The 24,335-nt window shown below is 47.0% G+C and overlaps 4 protein-coding genes across 7 annotated transcripts in view; 2 read left to right on the top strand and 2 right to left on the bottom strand.

Moving 5' to 3' along the window:
* adamts6 (ADAM metallopeptidase with thrombospondin type 1 motif, 6) overlaps positions 1–1,818 on the bottom strand; it is a 38,408-nt gene extending 36,590 nt beyond the window's left edge. The window contains 2 exon segments of the mRNA XM_067258690.1: positions 509–921; positions 1,719–1,818. Coding sequence (XP_067114791.1) covers positions 509–921; positions 1,719–1,818 — 513 coding nt within the window.
* Positions 1,819–5,282: 3,464 nt separating this feature from the next.
* On the top strand, positions 5,283–7,201 carry LOC136964332 (placenta-specific gene 8 protein-like). Of its 2 annotated transcripts, none has more exons than XM_067258423.1 (4): positions 5,283–5,401; positions 5,738–5,824; positions 6,380–6,504; positions 6,638–7,201. In XM_067258423.1, the coding sequence occupies exons 2-4, from the start codon at positions 5,740–5,742 to the stop codon at positions 6,740–6,742; spliced, it is 315 nt and encodes a 104-aa protein (XP_067114524.1). In that variant the 5' UTR covers positions 5,283–5,401; positions 5,738–5,739; the 3' UTR covers positions 6,743–7,201. The 2 variants fall into 2 exon arrangements, with proteins under 2 accessions (XP_067114524.1, XP_067114523.1); XM_067258422.1 differs by having other exon boundaries at positions 5,735–5,824.
* A 1,138-nt stretch (positions 7,202–8,339) lies between these two features.
* On the bottom strand, positions 8,340–13,747 carry cops4 (COP9 constitutive photomorphogenic homolog subunit 4 (Arabidopsis)). Of its 2 annotated transcripts, XM_067257929.1 has the most exons (11): positions 13,622–13,747; positions 13,036–13,115; positions 12,787–12,938; positions 12,493–12,596; positions 12,230–12,383; positions 11,986–12,136; positions 11,538–11,708; positions 11,087–11,202; positions 10,614–10,658; positions 9,441–9,525; positions 8,340–9,200 (listed from the first exon to the last, which is right to left on the bottom strand). In XM_067257929.1, the coding sequence occupies exons 1-11, from the start codon at positions 13,693–13,695 to the stop codon at positions 9,067–9,069; spliced, it is 1,266 nt and encodes a 421-aa protein (XP_067114030.1). In that variant the 5' UTR covers positions 13,696–13,747; the 3' UTR covers positions 8,340–9,066. The 2 variants fall into 2 exon arrangements, with proteins under 2 accessions (XP_067114030.1, XP_067114031.1); XM_067257930.1 differs by lacking the exon at positions 10,614–10,658.
* Positions 13,748–14,586: 839 nt separating this feature from the next.
* On the top strand, positions 14,587–23,635 carry lin54 (lin-54 DREAM MuvB core complex component). 2 transcript variants are annotated; one of them, XM_067257927.1, is made up of 14 exons: positions 14,587–14,727; positions 16,939–17,692; positions 18,051–18,162; positions 18,639–18,769; positions 19,070–19,210; positions 19,786–19,978; positions 21,085–21,158; positions 21,476–21,673; positions 21,796–21,887; positions 22,134–22,205; positions 22,312–22,414; positions 22,556–22,693; positions 22,859–23,061; positions 23,344–23,635. In XM_067257927.1, the coding sequence occupies exons 2-14, from the start codon at positions 16,970–16,972 to the stop codon at positions 23,543–23,545; spliced, it is 2,382 nt and encodes a 793-aa protein (XP_067114028.1). In that variant the 5' UTR covers positions 14,587–14,727; positions 16,939–16,969; the 3' UTR covers positions 23,546–23,635. The 2 variants fall into 2 exon arrangements, with proteins under 2 accessions (XP_067114028.1, XP_067114027.1); XM_067257926.1 differs by having other exon boundaries at positions 16,939–17,749.
* The last annotated feature ends 700 nt before the right edge of the window (positions 23,636–24,335 follow it).

Genomic DNA, 24,335 nt, shown 5'->3' with positions numbered 1-24,335 from the left:
CAACACAAATCCTGACCTCCTTAGGTATCCCCAAACCTACACTTACAGTTCACATGCCGCATATACAACGGTGTTGCTCACACCCACTGGGGGAGACATTATTTATCAGTTTCTTTTATGAAATCAAACACAATGCGAAGTTTAACCCCATGACGAAGCAGGGTGCCCTACTTGTAAATTCGTCTTCTTAACCCCCCACATTTACATTTACATTTAGTCATTTAGCAGACGCTCTTATCCAGAGCGACTTACAGTAAGTACAGGGACATTCCCCCGAGGCAAGTAGGGTGAAGTGCCTTGCCCAAGGACACAACGTCAGTTGGCATGACCGGGAATCGAACTAGCAACCTTCAGATTACTAGCCCGATTCCCTCACCGCTCAGCCACCTGACTCCCTCCCCCCCACCCCCACCCACCCCCACCCTCCTCCTCCGACATCTAAGACGGCCCACACACAGACGCTCGCACACAGACACAAACAGGAAGTCCGAGATCCCGTTAAACTTACCAAGCCCTTGCAGTTGCTGAGCGCCACTCTGGTGGTGCTGAACTGGTTCTGCAGGAACCCCACATAGTGGCAGTTGTCCAGCATGTCGTGCCTCCACTCCAGCCCCTCCCTCCCCCAGTACTCCACAGTGAAGTGTTTGGACACCAGATGAGGGGTACGCGTCAGATTCAGGTCAAAGTGCTTCCCGTAGGCCGACAGTCTGTAGAAGAGGTGGGTCTCTGAGGGGTGGGGGTCGGGGCCGGGGTGGGGGTCGGGGTCGGGGCCGGGGTGGGGGTCGGAGGCGGGGTCTGCCACGCCTCGTCGCCGTCGACCCGGGCGGTGATGCTTCACAGTGTAGCTGAGGAACTTCCCGTTCTCGTCCACCCGTACGGGCACCGTGAGCTGGTAGTGCTCCAGGTAGGACAAGAACTCCTCTTTTACCCCAGACAAAGATGGAGGAGGGACACGATGGGAGAAGGGCGAGGGAGAGAGAGAGGGAGAGGGAGAGGGGGAGAGGGAGAGAGGGAGAGAGGAGAGGGAGAGGGAGAGGGAGAGAGGGAGAGAGGGAGAGAGGAGAGAGAGGGAGGGAGAGGGAGAGGGAGAGGGAGAGGGAGAGGGAGAGGGAGAGGGAGAGGGAGAGGGAGAGGGAGAGGGAGAGGGAGAGGGAGAGGGAGAGGGAGAGGGAGAGGGAGGGGGAGGGGGAGAGGGAGAGGGAGAGGGAGAGGGAGAGGGAGAGGGAGAGGGAGAGAGGGAGAGGGAGAGGACATATTTTCAGTGTGCGCTGCGTTGCCGTTCAAGTCATCAGGATGTCTATCAATGAAAGGCATTCAAAACTACCACTACATACTCAGTAAATTGCGAGACCTGTTCTTGTGAGCTTGTAGCTCGGTGAGTCGGCACATCTTTACAGGGTTCCGACTGGGTTATTACTCGTGAAAAACACACGCACAAGGCCACGTTCACAAACACATACATTTCCGTACGACCAGAGACATGACCTCACACTGTTCCAAAACACCTGAGGTCATCGTGTTTACAGTGGGTCGGTCAATCCCATTAGAAAACAGCAAAGACACCACAGGTGGTACGAGCTGTCCCAGCCCCCAGAGGCTGCCTGGCACCTGCCTCACCTCGGAGAGAACCCCCCCAGCCCCCCAACCCCCCAGCCCCCCACAACACGGGGTGGGGCAGGGGGGCAGGGGAGAGAGGTGGGGGGGGCGGGTGATCCTACCTTGAGAGTTGTGAGAAAGTCTGTCGACGCTCTGAAATTCCGTAGCAGCCATGGCGACCAGGCTCATTATCCAAGTCAGCGTCTTCCACAAAATTTCCATAATTCAGATAACGATCTGACATGGGGTTGGGGAGGGGTACGGGAGAGGGGTGAGGGGGGGGGGAGAAGGGGGCGCTACAGGCAGGTTAGACGCGCACGATCAGCCCCACGCCGCACCATAACAGGCCCATGGTTGACGTCCTCACGGTGAAACAGCCTCGCGTCTTTTAGCAGCTCATCGAGGGGCTCAGATTTCTCCGGAAAGCGGACACCTCCAGACTTGTGTGCTGGGTGCCCTTGAGCTCATGTCAGCAACTCACAGGCTGCGCTAGAATCCATCGGTCAGTCGCTTCAAGTATAACTCCAAAGCAGTGGATTTATATTGGAAGCTTGTCTTGGGCTATCCATCTGCAGACCTATAAAGGAATGGTTGCCATGGTGAATCAGTAGGATATACCGAAACAATATGTGGTTTTATCGGATGAGGTATGCTTATTTTAAAGTGGTTAAACTCACATTCTTAAGTGAACTGGGTTAGTGGGTTTTGACATTGCACAGCGATAGAAAACAATCCAAAATAAACAGCAAGTCACAACCACAAGCATAAAAAAAGAAAGTAAAAAAAGAAAAGAAAATGTTTTAAGACTTTGAAAACAGTTTGTGCCGCAAGCACCCTCAGTCATCACTACACCTGGATTTGGCAAGTTATGTCATTTGAAGATCATTTCGCACTTGAGACACTAAAGCCAGAAGCAAGCCTGGTAGATTGTACAAAATTCAGCAAGTGCTGATTTCCATGATTTAAATCACATAGTAGCATATATGCTGTAAATTAAATGCCTGGTGACACCTTTCTACTACGTCAACAGTGTAACGGTATTAGGTTAAAGTCTCTTTAATGAACATCTATAGCTGCATATAACCAGACAGGAGCGCTAAATCGACTTGGCCACTCAGTCTGGCCCAGACTGTTGGCACCCGGCCCAAATGCATTACACCGGCTGCTCAAATAAAACAAGTGAGTTTTCACTACCACTACAATCGTAGTAATGGATCTGCAATTCAACATCGTCTCATAACGTTGCCACAATGTTTCAGTACCAAGGCTTGATACGAATATGGAACTAATTCATTATCCCGGCGTAACACGATGGTTCTGTTTAGTTTCTCGGGACAAACCGACAGACGGACCAGATGTGGTCTGCCGGTAATAAATAACAGTTCCTGCGAGTTGCCATACACCTCACTATATTCTTGCAATTCGAATATACATACAACTACCAGGCTTTAACGCTCTGCAGACGATAAGAATATGATTCGGTGACACTCTATTAACCCTCATTTCTTTTAGTGAAGTGTCACAAGATATTTTTACTTAGAATAGATTGCTCAGGGAAAGATGGGCTATTTGCATAAATATTACAGGCAGACTATATGCTATATGACAAAAAAAACTATATTTAAACGAGACAGATATAACGCTGCGGTCTCTACAGTGGTTAAGAGCAGTGATAGATAGTTACCGTGTTCATCTTCATTGTCAGCTCTAGTACCCAACTGTGTAAAGAAGACTTCACTAAAGACAATAGGATTTCTTCAGCACAGAAGTTTCGTTCAGCTGTCCATCTCCTTTTGGTTTAATACAGTCTCTGAAACTTCTGAAGTTTCTTTCGCCTTCAGAAAAACAGAGACTGTCTCTCAGACAACTGTCTTGGCAAAAAAAAAAAAAAAAACTATTTCAGCATGTTAAATTTTGGACTTACTCCAAAGACCTAGTTCAGAACTTCTCTGTTCATTTAAAACGCTATACTTGGAGTTTACTTAGTTGATCGTTTATATGTTGCAGGTAGGATCAACACAGCAAAATATTACCAGCCAAGAATAGTGCATGCAACACAGCTAAGTTGAGTTGAAGTAGCTTCCCTCCATAGATTTTACCCGGTCTGTACCATAGTCAAGTTCCGAGCTGCTTCAAATTGGCAGCTTTTTCAGCCTGGGAGGTTCAGCCGTTCAGCTGACGTCATGCAGATGTGCATCAGCTGTGCGCATGTTCCGTTCTAACGTGCTGAGGGATTTCTGAATACAGGGTGCCTGCACACCAACCCGAAATGTAACATCATTAGTTAATTTAGTCTGCTCTGTGCAGATCTGTTCCAGGATATTTTGGTTATGAGTTATTTATATTTATATATGCTATTTGTACTAGCCTAGGTTTTAGACCAAGTTGGACGTTTAATAAAAGCACACATCACCGAAATCCGTCTACGACATGAAATCTGTAGAACATCACTCTAATTGCTGAAATAGGCCACATAACCACCTTGTTGGGTTACAGCCATTGCAGCAATGTTAAACTATACAAAAACGGAACTGTTTAAATATATTTTTATATTAAAGAGCATAGGGCCTACTAATTGGTGTATTGACGTACCTGGTGCTGTTTCGCCACCCAAAACAGTTCAGCTAATAAAAAAATTGTATCTAAGGTTGTCTGTCAAAAAACTTGCGGATTCTAAACACTACCGCCACAGTAAGCGTTTTAAGAGATTATTCTCAAGAATATTCCCTTGGTATTTGCGACATCGTGTGCGTAACAACTGTATTGCAGTTAGTCATCGGCAAATGTTCAAGACATTTGCCGCCCAACGCACGCTCTACACTGAAGAAGATGAATTGTAAATCTAATGTAAAATTGTGATGAAATTTCTGTGTGCCTCAAAACATCAATATGTCCCACGCTTTTAGCATGGGACGTAAACCAGGGTTGAAAATGGAACGTGTCGGTTTATTCTGCTTGGTAATTTTCTTGGTTGTTCCAGTAGCGAACAATTATATGACATTTTCTCAAGAGCAATTCCTGAGGGGGACACCAAAATTACTGCTGTAACACATTGCCTACATTGTGATATGTTAAATGTATATTATTAATATTATTTAAATTTCCTTATGTTTACAGTGATTTATTGGCGGGGACAAATCCTATTTTTCCCAGGATGTCTCCCCCTGGGATCTCCGCCTATGGGTTGTTCCATAGTGGGACATGATTCTTGGTGAGGCTGTAGCCCAACCAAGACATACCCTGCCGCCTCCCATGCAGCCATGAAACCATGATACCCATCAACACAAATCATGAGGCTGCACTGACCTTTGAAAGATCTTTGTTGACAGAAAGGGAGAGGTTTCTATGATTTGGGAGAGGTTTCTCTCTCTCTATCTCTCTTCTCTCTCTCTCTCTCTCTCTCTCTCTCTCTCTCTCTCTCTCTCTCTCTCTCTCTCTCTCTCTCTCTCTCTCTCTCTCTCTCACACACACACAGGTTGTGGGTGCACATGGATTTACAAATATTGTTTAACAATACTGTCAATAATGTCAGTTATTAGCAAGGAACTACACTGTAATTGTACATTTTGATATACACACTAATGTTCCTGTGTATGTTGTTGATCTCTCTTTCTTGTCGATAGGCAATAAACATTGCTAAACTTGAAGTTGTTAAGTATATGGTCACATCAATCACCTGGTGCGGTTTCCTGTCACAAGAATAAATACTACAGTATATAAGGAGTTAACTGGCATCCCACCTCAAACTACACTTTGCTACCATCATCCTATTCACATCGTTCTTTTCAACCTGCTGAACTAACTGGTAAGATTTTCTTTTCAAGTATAATTTATGGAAATGCCATTTTAAAAGCAACCAATGTTTCCTTGAATGTTTACACAGTTTGACCACGGAGAAGAACATATTACAGTATTACTGCAGTTAGAACTTTGTAACACTTTTTAAGAGGACTTTTATAGGATTTCTTTTTAATTTTACTTCTCATTATATAGTGTGCCCTTCACTGTGTCGGAAATCTTAGGGTGTTACAAGGATTTAGAAGGATTTCTTGTAAAATTAGGAATGATTTTAGGACTAGGAAATATTGTCTATTTTTGTTGTATTTAAATAATGAATGGCATGTGGTGGTCCATACAGAAGTCATGGCTGTTACACAGCAACCACAGGGCTATGCACGCTCTGAGTTCCAAACTGGACTTCTGGACTGCTGCAGTGACTGTGGCACAAGTAAGGATATGTCTTCAAAGATTTCAACATAGTATTTCTGTTCACCTATGAATCAATATAACCACGTCGTACAAAAAATGGTTTATAGCCTTCATATTATCTCTCTATCCCTCTCTCTCTCTCTCTCTCTCTCTCTCTCTCTCTGTTTCTCTCTCTATCCCTCTCTCTCTCTCTCTCTCTGTTTCTCTCTCTCCCTCTCTGTCTCTGTCACACATGCACTTCTAAGGGGTTGGGTGGCTTATGTTGTGGAAATACCTGGATTGGGCAATAAACCTACCTATAAACCTACTCAGATGACATTTGTATCAAGTAACAGGAACAACAAAGAGAACGGACCTGGGCATCAACAGAAATTATTGTTCTAATTTCTTAATATTGTTTAACAATGATGTCAATAATTATAATTCTCTCTCTCTCTCCCTCTGTCTCTTTATCTGTCCCTCTGTCCCTCTCTCTCTCTCTCTCTCTCCCTCTCTCCCTCTGTCTCTTTCTCTCCCTCTGTCTCTCTGTCTCTCTCTCTCTCTCTCCCTCTGTCTCTCTGTCTCTCTCCCTCAGTGTGTTATGGATTTTTCTGTTTCCCGTGTCTGGGCTGTTCCATAGCCAGTGACATGGACGAGTGCTGCTTGTGTGGCATAAGCACGGCCATACGCAGCGTATACAGGACCAGATACAACATTGAAGTAAGTGCGCTACAGCAGGCTGGCAGGCGTGGACGATAGCTTCATCATGATTTATGTTGGTAAAATCCTTCTGTATGATAATAGGATACTCTTCAACTCTGTCTGGGACTAATTGACTGTTCTGGTGTTGCAGGGGTCTCTGTGTAGTGATTACATGGCCGGCATGTGTTGTTTGGTGTGTGCCACCTGCCAGCTGAAGAGAGACATAGACAGGCGCAAGGAACAAGGGATCTTCTAAACGTTGGTCTGTGTGCACCTTGGCAGCAATGGATGATCAATTAGAACTGCCTTTTACGAGCACACAGATGACATTATCTAAAGAATGTCTTCCACACACAAACGACCCTACACTCACTGAAATCCAAACATCCACACCCTAACAGACGATACCCACACCCCTTAAAGATCAATAGATAGGATTTACTGTGTGTGTGAGGGGTCGGTGTTGAAACGTGAAATGGAGGAACCTGATGACTGTAACCTGATGTCCTCTGTCTATATGTTTACTCATGTAGCGCCGTGAAAAATTAGAATGTTACATACCAGCTGTACCAGGACTTTGTATGTTAACATCTCTGCTCTAAATGACTCAATACATCCTTTCCAGATCCGAATGTGGGTAGCACTGATTTCTGCAGATCAATTATTAAGGACAATGACATTACAATAAAACCAGAGAAATGTTGACCCACCCAAACAGGTGTGCTGTTGTTTCCCATGCCATACCTGTGCATACATGTAAATGTTAAGCACAAGTCAATATTAAGAAGTTCATAAAGAATATTGTCGATACAAATCTGAATTCAGATTATGAATACTGATTTTATTATGTTTTTTTTGTTCCATTCAAGAACATATGAAGAAGGAGAAGGGATAGACCGTGTTTATTGGTCTTGGTGAAATTATTCCATGTTACATTTGTATTCACTCAACAGACATCTTTTACAGGGAAAGGAAATACAGTAGAAGATCAAGGATCAGTAATCCAGTCCTAAACAAACACACACACACACACAACCAGAGGAAACTAATGGGCACCTGTTGTTCAATAGAGTGAGGGGAGAACTTTGGTCAGATACAGTGAAGCAATATATTGTTTAATCTGAAGGCTATCCTGGGAAGGGAAATAAAGCAGACAGTCAAAATGCTGATGACATCTGTACTACTCGTACTCTCGCTATCCTCACTTGCTTGTAAGTATGTTCTTTAATACAACAGAAAAATACAATAAATTCACCATGTATGGATTACTTGATCTATTTTATATGAAGTGACCAACATTGTTTTTTAAACAGATGTGCAGGGGATGAACAACAAAAAGGTATATCTAGCTAAGATAACGCATGACAGTTTACAGAACATGGGGCATATTTGAGTGTAATCCCTTCGTCTTGTCTATATTTTTAGGCTTCATGCTCCAATTACCAGGTGCCTGGATGTCCTTTCAACTTTGCGCCTGTGTGTGGTTCTAACGGAGTGACGTACGCTAATGAGTGCGTGCTCTGTGAAGCGATACGGTTAGCTTCATTCTAGCCCTTTGCACAACCTACATGTCAATCAATGTGTAACTTTATATTCATTTACTGCAAATTGAAAAAGTATTTATATATTATTTTTTTCTACGTTGCCATTCTAGAGAAACCAGGAGGAAGATATTCATCATTAAAAATGAACCTTGTTGAAGGTCTTGGATATCGATACATAATATTGCGTTGGTCATTTCATTCTGGGTTAATAGTGTTGCACTGTGAATCCACCTATACAATTACAAATTTCGCCCCCCCCCCCAAAAAAGGAAGGTAATTTCAGAGTAATTAAGACCAAAACACATTCACTCAACTTATAATTTTTTTATTTCTTTGATAAGCTGATCTTAGGGTCTGAGAAAACACTTGAAAATGCAACGTAAAGAGATAGTTATACATGAGGCAACAAACACAAGGGTACATGTTGCCTACATGTCAAGTAAATTGTTCTGGAACACCAAAGTCTTTATTCAGTTTACATCAAATCAAGGAATACACAAGATAGTAACATCTTGATGAATGTGCATGGGTTCAATCGTTCAAGCCTTCCAAACATAAACATACAGTATCGCCTCTCAAGAGTCAAGAGTAACAAGCTAGCAGACTAGTGTGACCAGACCCCCACCTACAGATGGGCCAGTCTCCCGCACTGTCATGTTCATGTCGATCCCGGTCAAAGGTCAAAAAGGTCCAAGGTCAGAGATGAGTGGAGTGACAGATGATCCACGTTTCATGTCCTTGTGTGAATGGAGTAAAAGAATGCACACATATCACCAGCGCACCGGACCCAGAACATCCTAGGAGAGTAGTGGAGGGTTTTCCTGGAGACCACGGCTCGTTGAGGCTTCAGTAACCTACACATTGAGCCTGAACAAGGTGGAGGGTGAGGGTGGAGGCAAGTGGGAGGGTGTCATGGGTATATTAGTAATCTGGGGGCGGGGGTGTTACTCGATAACATTCACATAGGTGAGGATGAAAACGAAGGGCAGATTAGGACTGATGACAAACAGGAATTAGAAGGATCTTCCAGGGATGTTTATTGGGTCATCTGGGCTTCCATAGCCTGTGCTGTCCACTCTGGAGCAGCCGTCGTAATCTTCTCTAGGAGGTTGTTGACTTGAAAGCAGAGAGACTGGATCTGCTTGTCCCAGGTGGGGAGGGGCTCTCGTGCTGCAAACGAGGACAAAAAGTCAGGAAGACAAAGAATAAGAAGATTCCTGAATATTCCCTCGACTAAAGCACATCTCCAAAAGCCTCTGGTAACAGTGAAAAGGAGAAACTTTGATGGAGAGAAAGAAGTTTTGAGAGGAACCGTGAAACAAAACGGCTGCTGAGTTATGACAGCCTCTTCCTACTGTCTGACTGGAACCTTGGAACCGAAAACAAGTCATTTGCTAATTGGTCACTCACTCTCAAAGTGGACAATGCCATCAATCTGGTCTATGAAGCCATTCATACGTCCTTCTGTAATCATCTGTGAGGCGATTTTCTCAGCCTGAGGACAAGCACAAAGACAGAGACAGAGATCACTGGTATCTCCATGCAGTCTGGTATCAAACATCACAGGACAGCAAGTTGCTATCAGAGATATTCAAACCCATTCAAGGTCAATATGAGGATGAAGTGTTAGATGTTAGTTTGCACATTTCTACAACACGTTACTATCACTGTGGAGCCAATGTACAAAGTTTGACTGTGTTGACTATGCTTTTTTTTTGTCACACAGCCCAATGGGTAAATATAATATAGCATCTCACTCCCGTTATAATTATCTGATTCAATCCCACTTGAATAACACGTTACTGCCATCCATTGGCCCTATACATGGATTTTTTTCTTCAATGACCAAAGAATTCCAAATGTAATCTATTCTGAGGTAATTTATCTGAAATGGAACAGTGAAGATGTTAAATGGAGAACAAATTAATTCTGTGCTATTAATATGCTAGTGAAAAATTATAAATGGGAAAGTGTATTGAACTTATATATATATAAAAATATACAAATAAAATAAAATATATATTTGGGAGAGGAGATAATATAATATACTGTACATGCTAATTATGTGGCAAAGATCAAATACAAAACATCAGTTTATTTGACTATATTTAACTGGCCATCGCACCTAAAGCATGTGACCTGTCTGTATGACTTCGTTACCACGATTTAGCACTTACCATAGAAACATGAATATTTCCTGAAGCAATCATTTACATTGTATTGTTAATATACTGTCATCCCAAAGTGTTTTCTAATCGATGTTATCATCAATGACACAAACATGTAGGTTAACTACATTCCCATACACCTTACAAAATAAGAAACTTAATCCCATGATACAAAGTTAATCTATAAATGACAATGATCTCACAATGATCCATTCCTTATCTGACCTAAACAGTTATATCTTGGTGATGTGCTAATGAGTATTAAACAAGGCTATTATAAGGGGAGTGCACATTTGGTTACTGATTGACGTCTTCAACGGAGACAAAGAGGGCACAGTGCTTTCACCGCCATTTTGAGTTCTGGATTTGGGTTTCACACCTTATTCATTAGTAAAGTAGTGATTATATTCCCTACCAGGTTGCATCTGTACCCAGGAATCTCCCCATCGGGACAATCGTCCTGCACAACAACATATATGTTCAAAATACAAGCCTACTAAAATTCTGCTGCTGCTGCTGCTGCTTTTAGACTGACACTTGAGCTTTCCTGCCAACGCTACTATGCTGTAACCTTAACCCGTTCTCCTGTATATGTGCAGTAGAATGCCCCCTCGATCTATGCTTTCAGCGGAAAAAAAACAAAAACACTCAAATAAATTATCACGCAGCTAATTTTACTTGACATGAGAAATCTTCATTAAAATTTAATTTAGTTCATTTTGTTTATTTCCTCACAATAAGTGTTGAATACGGGCTGACATCTGGACATTATATCCTAATCAACAAACATTTTTCTATGGGCTTAACAAACAAAGGCAGAATAAAGCTAGAAAGAGCTGTTAGGGTGGACATACATGAAACTCCCTCCAGGATAAGAGTACTTCTTACCTTAGCCGGGGGGATCTCCAAAAGTGCCCCGAGCTCTTCAAACGTGATGTTATTGTAGAGTTTACTAGCAGATAACAGGTTGTGTTCGATAACCGCTCTGTCCAGGATGCTGGACCCTAAAAGAGGGACAACACACCCACTTAACAGACCTACCAATCACAACACTTGACAGAACTCCACCCTAACAATGTCAGAAATTAACTCTAAAGTTAAAGTAGACAAAAAACGCACTCTCAAGCTTATCTCATTGCTTATTTTGACCAGTTTATTCACAGACGCGTTTCGGCATAAGCCACACACTGATGATGGCTTAGGCCGAAACGCGTCTGTGAGGTGGCGTGAGGTTAACAGCAGACTGGAGTGAGGTAGAGTGAAGATAACAGCAGACTGGAGTGAGGTCGAGTGAAGTTAACAGCAGAGCAGAGTGAGGTGGGGTGAGGTTGCGGCTGACCATCAGCAGTGGTGGCCTTCTGGTGAGGCATCAGCATGGCAGCAAACTCCTGCAGCTGGTTCCCTCTGATGATGCGGTCCAGGTACATCTTCTCCAGGATGCCATAGGCTGCCAGCTGCTGACAGCGCTCGTCCTTGAACAGAGTGGCTAGCATGCGGGAGCGTTGCTGGCCTGAAGGAGGGGACAGGATAAGAGGATTAAAAAAAATTAAGGAAAGGGAGATGCCAATGGGCAAAGTCAGCCACTGAAGGAGGGGACAGGATAAGAGGAGCAGGTTTGTTTTGCAAATCCGGGTGAAGGCTTTATTTACATTTACTCATTTAGCAGACAGTTTCATCCGAAGCAAAACACAAGTAGCCTGTATAGTAATCACAGCAGATCATCTAGGACCAGAAGGGGACACGTTAAGCTAACCGGACAGATCCGGTTTACAGTATGCTGGTGGTACCTGCAGAGGCCAGTATGGTGCAGTGCAGAGCATGCTTCAGAGCCTCTAGACGCTCAGTCTCGTGGACGATGGACTTGTAGGAGAGCTCGTTGTACCTCTGTGCAGCTTCAATGAACTTCCTCCGATAGTCCAGGACTCTAGCATAGCACACCTGAGGAAACAAGCGCAGTCTTACATCCCCCCTAAGGAACAGGTACCCCCCCCCCCCCCCTCCCCCCACGATCGCAGGTAGGTTTGCGGGTACCTTGTAGTGTATCTGCAGCTGTTCGTTGGTCGACTCGTTCTGGAGGAGAGAGGCTCTGTTGATGTATGCCTCGGCCTGTACCGGGTCATCGTCTTCCAGATAAAGACGGGCGATTTTCAGATAGGTATCCAGCTTATAATCAACATTGTACTGCCTGGCAAGTGGCAAAGAAAACGTCATGGCAACAGACACCGTTGCAGATTTCAACGATCCACCAGCCTGACAACTTAAATTGTACTCTTTTACTGTAACTAGGAACTTACTTTTGTCCTGTTTCTAGAGGAATACCAACTAAGACCTGGGCAGCATTCCTCCAGTCTTCCTCCTTTTCATAAATGGTTGCTAAGTGCTGTCTAATTGAGGCCACCTGGAAATTAAATAATATATATGGGATTAAAACTAAATAAAAAATCACGCCAAAGAAAACTGATAAATATAAAATTGAATACTACTTTACAACCATGTCCAAAATTAACACAATACACTGGGGCATTAAATACATTCCTTCCTACTGTCGTTTAATGTTCTTAGTAAAAATGTCACATTGCAAAACTCACTTGTTCTTCAAAGGAAATAACTCTGGGCTGAATCTTCTCTAAGGTGAAGTGGTACACCGACTTGGCCGTGTTGTCGGGGAGGTTAGGGAGATGCGTGCAGAAGTCCGTGAGCAGCTGTCTGGAGATCACGAGGCTCACGTTCTCATTGACCACTGCAGGAGACACAAGAGAAGGCCCGCATCAAGAGGATCCGTGCTAGATAGAGGCGGCAAAACGCTACCGCATCAAATAGCTTTTGACGAAACTTACTTGCTTCAACGAATGCTTTTAATGACTCCAGTTGCTCTGCGTCTGTAAACTGAATGGCCTTCTCCAAAATCTGTCGATATCTAAAGTGACGGAAATGGAAAGTTTAAGACTACACGAGCATGTGTATTTCAAGCACAATGTTTTGTAACAACCAATTTGATAGAGCCCTTTGTTTTTGTTTATGTCCAAGTTCTAAACCCTGCACTAGGAAGGCAATCCGGAAGGCCAGTTATCTCTGACAGCTAGCTAGTTAACCTAACCTAGGCTATATCGTATGATACGTTTACTTAATTTAGGATACATAAAACCTCGACAGACTCATGCCATTAAGCAAATAAACCACGTTCACTTAATATGGTAACTTAAAACGACATTTCAGCCATACTTTTCTTGGACGTTTGAGTAGCTAGCTAGCTAGCTGGCTAGTGTAGCAATTCAGATAGCTAACGTTGGTGTAGCCTGGGCTAACGCTAGCTAACGTTAGCTTGATTGGCTCGAACGTTTAACATGTTGATAATTGATCATAAAATAATCAATCACACTAACAAACGAAAACACATTTTTCATAAATGTAACGAATACGTACTTCCCAGCGAGATCTTTATGGGATCCACTTGAATTCATAAGCTGAGCCAGCTCTTGTCTCACTCCTGTCGCCATTTTCCCCAACGAAGTGTCAACAAGTCGATTTCGCTTACTCAAGAGGGTACTTCCTTCCTGCAATCAGCGCTCTCCTAGGTCCTCCAAAGCAATGATGGGTCATAACAATAAAGGCCAAATACGGAGCACCTCCGAAGTTTATCTTGTTTCTAAAAGACTATAACCACAATCATTAGAAAAGTAATTACTACTAATTAGTTGCTGTTGTCCCATTTTTGGCTCAAGTCAGTCAGTAAAAGATATCAATGAATACATATTTATTTCTGGGTTTGCAATCACAGTTGGGGCAACTACGGATCAGAAAAGATGCAAAAAAAATTAAGGAAAGGGAGATGCCAATGGGCAAAGTCAGCCACTAAACAGACTACTAGGACTCATCTTCGCGAAGAAGTCAGACGGAAGTATCCACATATGACGCGCAGAGTGGTTTCCAAGGAGGGCGTAACTTTTATATTACTGGTTACCACACCCGGGCAGCCCCGCGGGCTAGCGTGAGGCGCTCCGGGGTGCAATAAACTGGATAGATTTGGTTGTGTCAGTAGGTTTCCTTTTTTTTCTACTTTGTTATCCCCTGATAAATCAGACGTACCCTAAAGGTTTAAGGCTATTTGACAATAGTCCCCCAAAAATCCAGTTGATCATATTATTAATATTCTTTGACTGTGAAAATCTAACGGGAATGGTTGTTTGGTTTTAGCATTTATGTCACATTATGATGTTGATATGATATTGAAAACACTATTGTGATCTGGTAGAACAAAGTGGTTAATTTATGACATGTACGGTTGTAGGCCTCGCACACAGTTTGCAAAGGCTAGTCATGTGACAAGCTACACTTTGGTGTCCCCAAAACGAGGGAACCTCTTATTATGGGATGTTAGGGGTGAATGGCGCTCGGCGCGGTATTTTGAACAATCGTCTTTATTTGTGTGTTTTTACCGGGATGTATAGCTCTACAGCAGTGAATCTGTGACGGTGTGTCGGAGGCAAGAAGTTTGAGGAGTACACGAAGGTTGCGCTTCAAAGAAAAAGGCAGGTACAATGTTTGGATGGAGAGTGCGTGAACGGAGGCTGTTGGCTAGTAACGTTACAGTACGTTAGCTAGTCTAGCTAGATGACTTGCTAGCTATCTTTTGGCGAAATCAAGCTTGTACTGGTGTCTGTGCTAGCTAGCACTAGCTACCCAGATTGTCAGAGCAAAACGTACGGTACCTAACAGCTGATGAGGTGTAGGGTAAGATGAATAAACATCTCAGCTTTTTTAAAGTTTTGTTTTGGTGATGGTTAGTGGTAGCTGTAGCTACGCCTCGCCAACTTAGATCACTAGCATTCTACTGTATCCGTCCTAGGCTAGCTTGCTAGCTAGTTCGATCCCAAAGTTCTGTCGCTTAGACCAATAACATGGATCTGTCACGTTACCCACGTACCGTTGTAATTTATTGGTATTAACTAACGTCACCTCTGCCTTAGCTAACTGTGTGGGCTGGTTTGGTAATAGAAAGAGGCATTAACTGCATCAAGATGTTGTTAATTTTACTGCATGAAAAGGGTTACAAAGTAATCCCTTTTTCACGCCACCTTGTTTGTGTATGATGTGTTCAGTTGAACTCGTATCATCTGGGGAAACCAACAATAGCCATTGGGTTTTCCGTTTACATTTAAGACTACGTTTAAGAGTAATGTAAGATACTGTTTTATTTTGGAACATCGTGATGATAATATACCGATGGTCCAACGGTGAGGCTGATTGGGTTTCGTTTGCCACAAGCTAACCCATGACAAGCTGTCAGAAATCCCATACTGCGTTAATGCATCACTGTACAGATAACTTTCCAATGTGTGCATGGGTTACTAGCTTTTGTCAACCAAAGTCATCTCGCATGGGCGTTATATATTTCCTTTTCATCAATTTAGTCTTTTCAGTATTTTGTCTGCAGCTAGTTGAACTGATGACGAAGTGAAAATGGCGGATCTTTCGAAATCCTACCCCGGCCTGAAATAGTAACGTAGCGAGCAAGCAGCACTATCGTCCAGTCAGTGTGCCAGTGGTGCTGTCACATATTGATGATTTTGACAGACTTAACCTCAGTTATCATAGCCACAATTCGATGCCGATCGTATGTCTGATATAAACTGGTCCCATTAAATCATCTCACATCTTACAAACACGCGCGGCTTATGTATTTGGGGTTCAACAGAGGTAGGACAAAGATTGTTATTTTCTGGGATGGTCAGGGGCCTAGCCGATCTACTTCCAAGCTAGCTTTCCCTGCGACCTATTACACTGGGTCTGCATGATTTGAACGCCTGCAGAAGGATTTCACCATGGTAATGTCAACTTTAAAACTGAAGGTAGCAATCGATAAAATACAAATGCAATGCAGGTACATTTGGCGAATGGTATAGTGATTTGCAGAGTCTTGAAGTGGATATGTCAAAAAATGTTAGTCAAAAATGCATTATCAAGTGCATTGTTGTCCAACTGGTTATGATCCGGGAGGCCCTGGTTACCAAAACGCGTGTATACATTGTAGCATCTTGCTAAATAAGGTTTATGCCTCCGCAGCACGAGACGTGTTTATATTACCATATAATAACCAAGTTTAGCGCATTGATCTAGTTGGGATGCATTACATAAGTTACTTAATCTAATACGCAGTTTGTCAGTGTAAAGCAAATGTTTATGAGTTAATGAGTGAGTTTGCATGTTAGCTTGCAGGTTAGCTTCTAGTTAGCAGCTGCATATCCTTTACAGACAAAACTGATGTTTTTTTTTGTACATTTTCCTCGAAATGTCAGCAGGAAGTGTTGGCTTTTCCTCATTACTAATAAACTGAAAGTTATTATCTTTAAAACTTCATGGGAATACATTTTTGCGTTAGAAAAAGCAGATGAATGATTCCCAGCTGTCATGTTTTGCTATACATTAACAGTGGACAATACGCCATTTGGGCCATGCATTGTCCTCTTTAATGTGCTAAATAACCATTATTGTACATCAATTCCTTTCCTTTTTTTGACCCATATTTTGTGCCAGGGAATGTTGTTCAGCAAACACAGTTCTAAAATATGAAACAATGTTATGAATTCAAGTGCATACCTCCAAAAGATAATTCTTGAATCACTTTCTTTATAATGTGTTAGTGACCCAAATTAGATATTGAGAACACAGAAAATAGTTTTCTATAGAAATGTTCTTTTAGCTCCTTTTTTGAGGCTTCTCTATTTCTCTTCTCGCTGCAGTGACTACAAGCTGAGTTTGTGAGTCGCCAACATGGATGTAGTGTCGCCTGAACTCAACAGCCTACTTCCCGACGAGATAATGGACACGGAGGCAATCGTAATGGACGATGACCCTCCCTCCCAGTCATCTGCAGCCTTGGCTCAATCAGAGCCCTGCCAGGACGCACCGGTCCCCATGGAGACCGACGTGCCCATCGTCCCGGAGATCGTGAGCCTCTGCACAGAGGCCCCTCCCACGCAACGCACGCATGTCCTGACCACCTCCACCAGCACAGACTCCGCCCTGTGCGGGGTGAGCTCCGAAACTCAGCTCCTCCTCACCCCCTCCAGCATGTCGTCGCCCCCCCCCGCCCCGTCTCTCCGACCAATCACCTCGTCCTCGACCACGCCCATCCCCAAGATCACGGGAGGCCCGGTCGGGGTGAGCGTCACCACGTCAGGGCTACAGAAACTCACGGCCCCTTTCACCATCTCCGCCGCCAACCACCAGATCATCCTCAACAAGGTGGCGTCCTCGGACACGGCCAAGGCGGTCGCCACCACCACCACCCAGGTCATCAAGCAGGACGGACAGAAGCTGTTGGTCACCACCATCGGGAAATCCGGGCAGCCCATCGTCCTGCAGCTGCCTCACACGGGCAACAAGCCCGGAACAGGCCAGGGACCAGGGGACAGCAAGACCCAGCCTCCCCAGTTCAAGGTGGTGACCATCGGGGGAAGGACTGAGTTGAAGCCGGTCATGGGCCTGCAGACGGTGAGTTCCTCCGGCCAGGTGTCGACCCTTCAGGCCCAGCAGCTGAAGGCTGTACAGGTGAGAGCATTTCAGACGCGCCACAGAACGCTGATTTATCGAGTCAGGGTGATGTCGTATGGATGTTTCTTGCCTTAATGCCGGATTTACATTTAGTCATTTAGCAGACGCTCTTATCCAGAGCGACTTACTGTAAGTACAGGGGCATTCTCCCCGAGGCAAGTAGGGTGAAATGCCTTGCCCAAGGACACGTCATTTCGCACGGCCGGGAATCGAACCAACAACCTTCTGATTAATAGCCCGAATCCCTAACCGCTCAGCCATCTGACCCCCCTTTTGTTTTATCCAATAAACTCAACAGATCGCCAAGAAAACGCAGGTATCCTCCGCAGGACCCATCAAGTTTATCATCACGAAAACTGTAAACAGCAAAGGCCTCACCGCTCAGACGTCAGTGTCGCCTGTTATCGCAGGTATTTCCACCTCAATCCACCAAACTCTAAAAACACCTGGTGCTCATTTACATTTAGTCATTTAGCAGACGTTCTTATCCAGAGCGACGGACAGTAAGTACAGGGACATTCCCCCCGAGGCAAGTAGGGTGACGTGCCTTGCCCAAGGACACAACGTTGTTTTACATGGCCGGGAATCGAACCGGCAACCTTCTGATTAATAGACCGATTCTCTAACCGCTCAGCCATCTGACCCCCCAGATGGCGATTTACGATATCTGCTTATGAGACGTCGCCTAACGAGGGCTTGTTGCGAACAGTGAAGGGATCATTCGGGCCGGTGCAAACCCAATTGTGAAAATGATTGTTTTTATTCATTAGCGTTCGGTTGAAATGCCCCTAAAGATCGGTGTTTTATCGATCTCCAAATCATCCTTCGGCGTAGTAGCCTCAACCACCTCATGCACGTGTCTCGTCCTTCCTGTTGTGTCCCCCAGGTCGCGTGTTGTCCCAGAGCAGCCCGGTCACTCCTCCCAGGACCATCACCATCTCGGAGCCCCTCAGCACCAGCGCACAGGGCCTCGCTAGCAACAAAATAGCCATATCACCCCTCAAGTCTCCCAGCAAGGTCAGAGATGCTGGCACTGCCTTGGTCCTGTCCACTGTTCACTCTGGTCCTCAGTCTCTTGAGGATTAGTTGTCAACTTAACAGATGGTCGTCAGCTGTAAACAATTACATAAAGTATTACAATAAATCTATATACTTGGAACAAACCACAGTTACAATAAACATTCTCAAGCTTTACTAATGGCAATAAATGTTTCTTTTATTAAAAGTATTATGATATATTTTGGTTATAACATACTCATAAGCAATTATCTTGTATCTGTGTGTGTGTGTGTGTGACTGTGTGTGTGTGTGTCACAGTTGACGGTGGTGTCTGTAGCCTCCCAGTCACCCAGCTCTCCTCAGAAGTCTGTGACCCTGCCTATCAGCATGGCTCTGGGCCAGCAGATCCTCACCATGCAGCAATCTGCTGCCTCGTCCCCAGCCAAGTCCACTGCCCAGGTGAGCCACCCTCCAGGGCAGATTTCAGTCCACTGCCCAGGTGAGCCACCCTCCAGGGCAGATTTCAGTCCACTGCCCAGGTGAGCCACCCTCCAGGGCAGATTTCAGTCCACTGCCCAGGTGAGCCACCCTCCAGGGCAGATTTCAGTCCACTGCCCAGGTGAGCCACCCTCCAGGGCAGATTTCAGTCCACTGCCCAGGTGAGCCACCCTCCAGGGCAGATTTCAGTCCACTGCCCAGGTGAGCCACCCTCCAGGGCAGATTTCAGTCCACTGCCCAGGTGAGCCACCCTCCAGGGCAGATTTCAGTCCACTGCCCAGGTGAGCCACCCTCCAGGGCAGATTTCACACCGTCAGTCAGCTGTCCAGCCCCTGCAAGCGTTGGACCCTCTCCGTATTGTGCAGTTGGCATGTCAGTGGTTTTGGCGTAACCAACGACCGAACTCTGTCTAAAAACCATAAAACATAAAAAAAAAAAGAAGAAAAAAAAGATGAAGAAACAAACATTGTCAATCGAAGCCTTTGAGTTCTAGTTTTGTTTCTAACCGTCTTTCATTCCCCCCCCCCCACCGGCAGAACCTGAAGTCGATGCAGACGGTGGCGGTGGGAGCTCCCCAGTACAAGACCCTCGTCCCCCTGGCGGCCCAGCCCAGCGTGCAGCAGATCCAGGTCCCCGGCAGCAGGTTCCACTACGTCCGCCTAGTCACGGCCACCACGGGGAGCAGCATCATGCACGCTGCCAACCCCAGCACAGCCTCCGTACAGACCGGTCAGACACGCACCCACCCTCTCTCTCTCCCTGGTCAGACACAGTCTGGTCCTCTCTCCACCCTCTCTCTCTCCCTGGTCAGACACAGTCTGGTCCTCTCTCCACCCTCTCTCTCCCTGGTCAGACACAGTCTGGTCCTCTCTCCACCCTCTCTCTCTCCCTGGTCAGACACAGCCTGGTCCTCTCTCCACCCTCTCTCTCCCTGGTCAGACACAGTCCGGTCCTCTCTCCACCCTCTCTCTCCCTGGTCAGACATAGTCTGGTCCTCTCTCCACCCTCTCTCTCCCCGGTCAGACACAGTCTGGTCCTCTCTCCACCCTCTCTCTCCCTGGTCAGACACAGTCTGGTCCTCTCTCCACCCTCTCTCTCCCTGGTCAGACACAGTCCGGTCCTCTCTCCACCCTCTCTCTCCCTGGTCAGACATAGTCTGGTCCTCTCTCCACCCTCTCTCTCCCTGGTCAGACACAGTCTGGTCCTCTCTCCACCCTCTCTCTCCCTGGTCAGACACAGTCTGGTCCTCCACCCTCTCTCTCCCTGGTCAGACACAGTCTGGTCCTCTCTCCACCCTCTCTCTCCCTGGTCAGACACAGTCTGGTCCTCTTTCCACCTTCTCTCTCCCTGGTCAGACACAGTCTGGTCCTCTCTCCACCCTCTCTCTCCCTGGTCAGACACAGTCTGGTCCTCTCTCCACCCTCTCTCTCCCTGGTCAGACACAGTCTGGTCCTCTCTCCACCTTCTCTCTCCCTGGTCAGACACAGTCTGGTCCTCTCTCCACCCTCTCTCTCCCTGGTCAGACACAGTCTGGTCCTCTCTCCACCCTCTCTCTTTCTGGTCAGACACAGTCTGGTCCTCTCTCCACCCTCTCTCTCCCTGGTCAGACACAGTCTGGTCCTCTCTCCACCCTCTCTCTCCCTGGTCAGACACAGTCTGGTCCTCTCTCCACCCTCTCTCTCCCTGGTCAGACACAGTCTGGTCCTCTCTCCACCCTCTCTCTCTCTGGTCAGACACAGTCTGGTCCTCTCTCTGGTCAGACACGCCAGTTCCTGTTCTCTGACGTGTTGACACGGCGGCTCCCTGAGTGATGTGATTTAACGTGTGTCCCACAGCCAAGCCCATGGTGGTCAACGCTGGAGCTGTGAGGATGTCCGTTCCAATTGTCCAAACACAGACCATGAAGCAGGTGAGGATTTTTTTTGTTTGCCTCTCTGAAGCAGTCTCTCTCCCTCTCTCTCTCTCTCTCTCTCCCTCTCTCTCTCTGTCTCTCTCCCTCTTTCTCTCTCTCCCCCTCTCCCTGTCTCTCTCACACACAAACAAACTCACACTTTCTCTCTGTTAATTATAAAAACATGGAGACACACACTTGTCCAGATTCTGGTCTGTCCCTGGGAGACCGTTTCGTCTATATATATATATATATATATATAATATCATAATGATAATAAACAGTAGCCGTGTATGTATATGAGAGGGTCCTGAGGCTCCAGTGTTGTGTGCCAGGTGATCCCCAAGCCCCTGACGTCGGCGACCCAGGTGGTGACGACCCCCCAGACCCAGCAGCGCCTCATCATGCCCGCCACGCCCCTGCCCCAGATCCAGCCCAACCTCACCAACCTGCCCCCGGGCACCGTGCTGGCCCCGGCCCCCGGGGGCGGCAACATGGGCTACGCCGTCCTCCCCGCCCAATACGTCACGCAGGTCACTGCCTCCGCCTCCCAGATAGCACACGCGTCCATCTCCGTCTTTGACGGTTGAAAGCGCGAGGTGGTTTTGAACGGATTTCTCTCAACCTCTTTCCGTCTGTCTCGGTTCCCCCCCAGCTCCCTCAGTCGGCGTTTGTCACCCTGGCCAGCAGCGCCAGCTTCCCCGCGCCCACGTCCATCCAGAGCCAAGCCAGGCTGCCTGTTAACGGGTAAGCAAGAGCGAAGACGCCGATTCATTTCACACCAGCGGCACAGTCCAAACCACGCCCATTTCTTGCCAGGAATAGAGGCGATGATGAGAGATTTTTTTCCCCCTCAGAATGAATGTTGGTTGTTGTGTTTTCTGTGCATGTTTTCCTGTTCCATGGATGTGTATTCTTCTGTGGAAGACCGCCTGTGGAAGGCCAGATAGTTATTTCTGTGCTTGAAAGAACACTTGTCTCCTTCCCCCTTAGCTTGTCGACGTCAGACGCGGCCTCGAGGCCCCGCAAACCCTGCAACTGCACCAAGTCGCAGTGTCTCAAACTGTGAGTGGCCAGCAGCCTATGAAAACAGTCTTTGTTGGCCCGCGATTTGCATCCTTCCCCCACCGGGGGGGTCAACTGTCGTTTGTTCTCTTGTCCCCTTCGGCAGATATTGCGACTGCTTCGCAAACGGGGAGTTCTGCAACAACTGCAACTGTACGAACTGCTTCAACAACCTGGAGCACGAGACGGAGAGACTAAAAGCCATCAAGGTGAGCGAGTGCTTTGTGGTCGGGAAGCCTACAATGTTAACGCACTTGGAGGCTGTGCTTGAGGACTGATGATCGGTCTGATGATCGGGATCCGAGAAATGAGTTTCAAACGGTAGTGACTGAGGTGGTGTGTCTCCGTAGACGTGTCTGGACCGTAACCCCGAGGCCTTCAAGCCCAAGATTGGGAAGGGGAAGCAGGGGGAGTCGGACCGGCGGCACAGCAAAGGCTGCAACTGCAAGCGATCGGGCTGCCTGAAGAACTACTGCGAGTGTTACGAGGTGGGATGTCCCTCTCTCTCCCTCCCTCTCCTCTCACTCTCCTCTCACCCTCCTCTGCTCTCACGCACTCCTTTCTCACTCTCTCCTTTCACCTTGACAACCAACCGTTTCCAGGTGCTCTCGAGTCATAACCTTTTTCTTTCCGCGACACGTTTCCCCTCCCAGGCTAAGATCATGTGCTCGTCTATCTGTAAGTGCGTCGGCTGTAAGAACTTTGAGGAGAGCCCCGAGAGGAAGACCCTGATGCACCTGGCGGACGCGGCGGAGGTCAGAGTTCAGCAGCAGACCGCGGCCAAGACCAAGCTGTCCTCCCAGATCTCCGACCTGCTCACGCGGACCGCCCCCACCATGGCCAGCGGAGGGGGGAGGTAAGACCGCCGCGTGGCCACCAGGTGGCAGAGCGGCTAGGAGAGGCCGTGTCTCCCCGAAGGATGCGATAACAGTCGCGTTTTCCCCTCGGACTGGGAAGCTGAGGGGTTCGAGGAGAAGCGTACTTTCGGACGCTGTGGGGAAACTCACTGGGGTTTTGTCGACTCATCGCCGTCTCTCTCTTCCTCTCTCCCTCTCCTCTCTGTCTCTCACTCTCTCCTTCCTCTCTCTCTGTCTCACTCCCTCCCTCTCTCTGTCTCTCTCTCTCCCTCTCTCCTCAGATTGCCCTACACGTTCGTGACGAAGGAGGTGGCGGAGGCGACGTGCGAGTGCCTGCTGGAGCAGGCGGAGCAGGCGGAGCAGGACCACCACCCCCAGGCCCAGGCCGAGAGGATGATCCTGGAGGAGTTCGGACGCTGTCTCATGAGGGTCATTAACTCGGCCGGCAAGGCCAAAACGGACTGCCCCTCCATCCACTGCTAGGCCGGGCTATCTGGCGTGCTCTCGCTCTCTCTCTCTCTGTCTCTTTCTCTCTTTCACCCACTCTCCCTCAGAGAGCCAGGACTGGGGCCGGCGGGGGGGGGTAGGGGGGCGTTCCTGCCCTCCCTCCCCCGCTCCTCAGGGCCCTGCTCGGGAGCGGGGGGGGGGAGGGGTGGAGGGAGGGGGGTTAGGGTACCACGCGGACGGCCTCATCCGGCTCCGCTGATTCTCACTGCGGCTGGGAGTCGAACCAGAGGTCGCAGGCAGACTGGGCCCCGGGAGCCTCGCACAGCAACAGGTAGACCTGAGGGAGCCTCGCACAGCAACAGGTAGACCTGAGCGATGCCGTCGGGAGGGTTAGAAGTTAGGTCGGCCGACTGGAGCACCGTGTGAGTCGGGTGAGGTGTCAGCGAGGTGGACGAGGCTGGTCAGAGCAGCGAAGTGGCTGGACTACGGGGGCTTACTGACCCCAGGGCCACAGCTAGTCTCTCCTGGTCGGTTTTGCATCCACCCAGATGGTCTCTCTGGCAGCAAGAGCGGGCTGGTCCGAGGAAACTTCGACTTCAGTCTCCTGTCAGACGAAGGAGTTTGTTAGAGCGGCTTGTGAAGATCCTCTGAGGTCAGAACCAGAGGAGTGGGATCTTGTTCCTTGCTCGTCACAGCCTCTGTGACGGGGATTGTCACTTTCTGTGTCGAATGGAAGGAGGAGGAGTTCATGTTTCAATGACCATGTATGGACACTTTTATTTATTTTATTTTTTTATCTTTTTGTTTTCTCTTCTCACCAAGGTGT

The sequence above is a fragment of the Osmerus mordax genome, chromosome 20 (genome assembly GCF_038355195.1).
Source record: "Osmerus mordax isolate fOsmMor3 chromosome 20, fOsmMor3.pri, whole genome shotgun sequence".
Classification (NCBI taxonomy): Eukaryota; Metazoa; Chordata; class Actinopteri; order Osmeriformes; family Osmeridae; genus Osmerus; species Osmerus mordax.
Note: the sequence above shows the minus strand (reverse complement) of the source record. Positions and strands in the feature narration are given on the sequence as shown.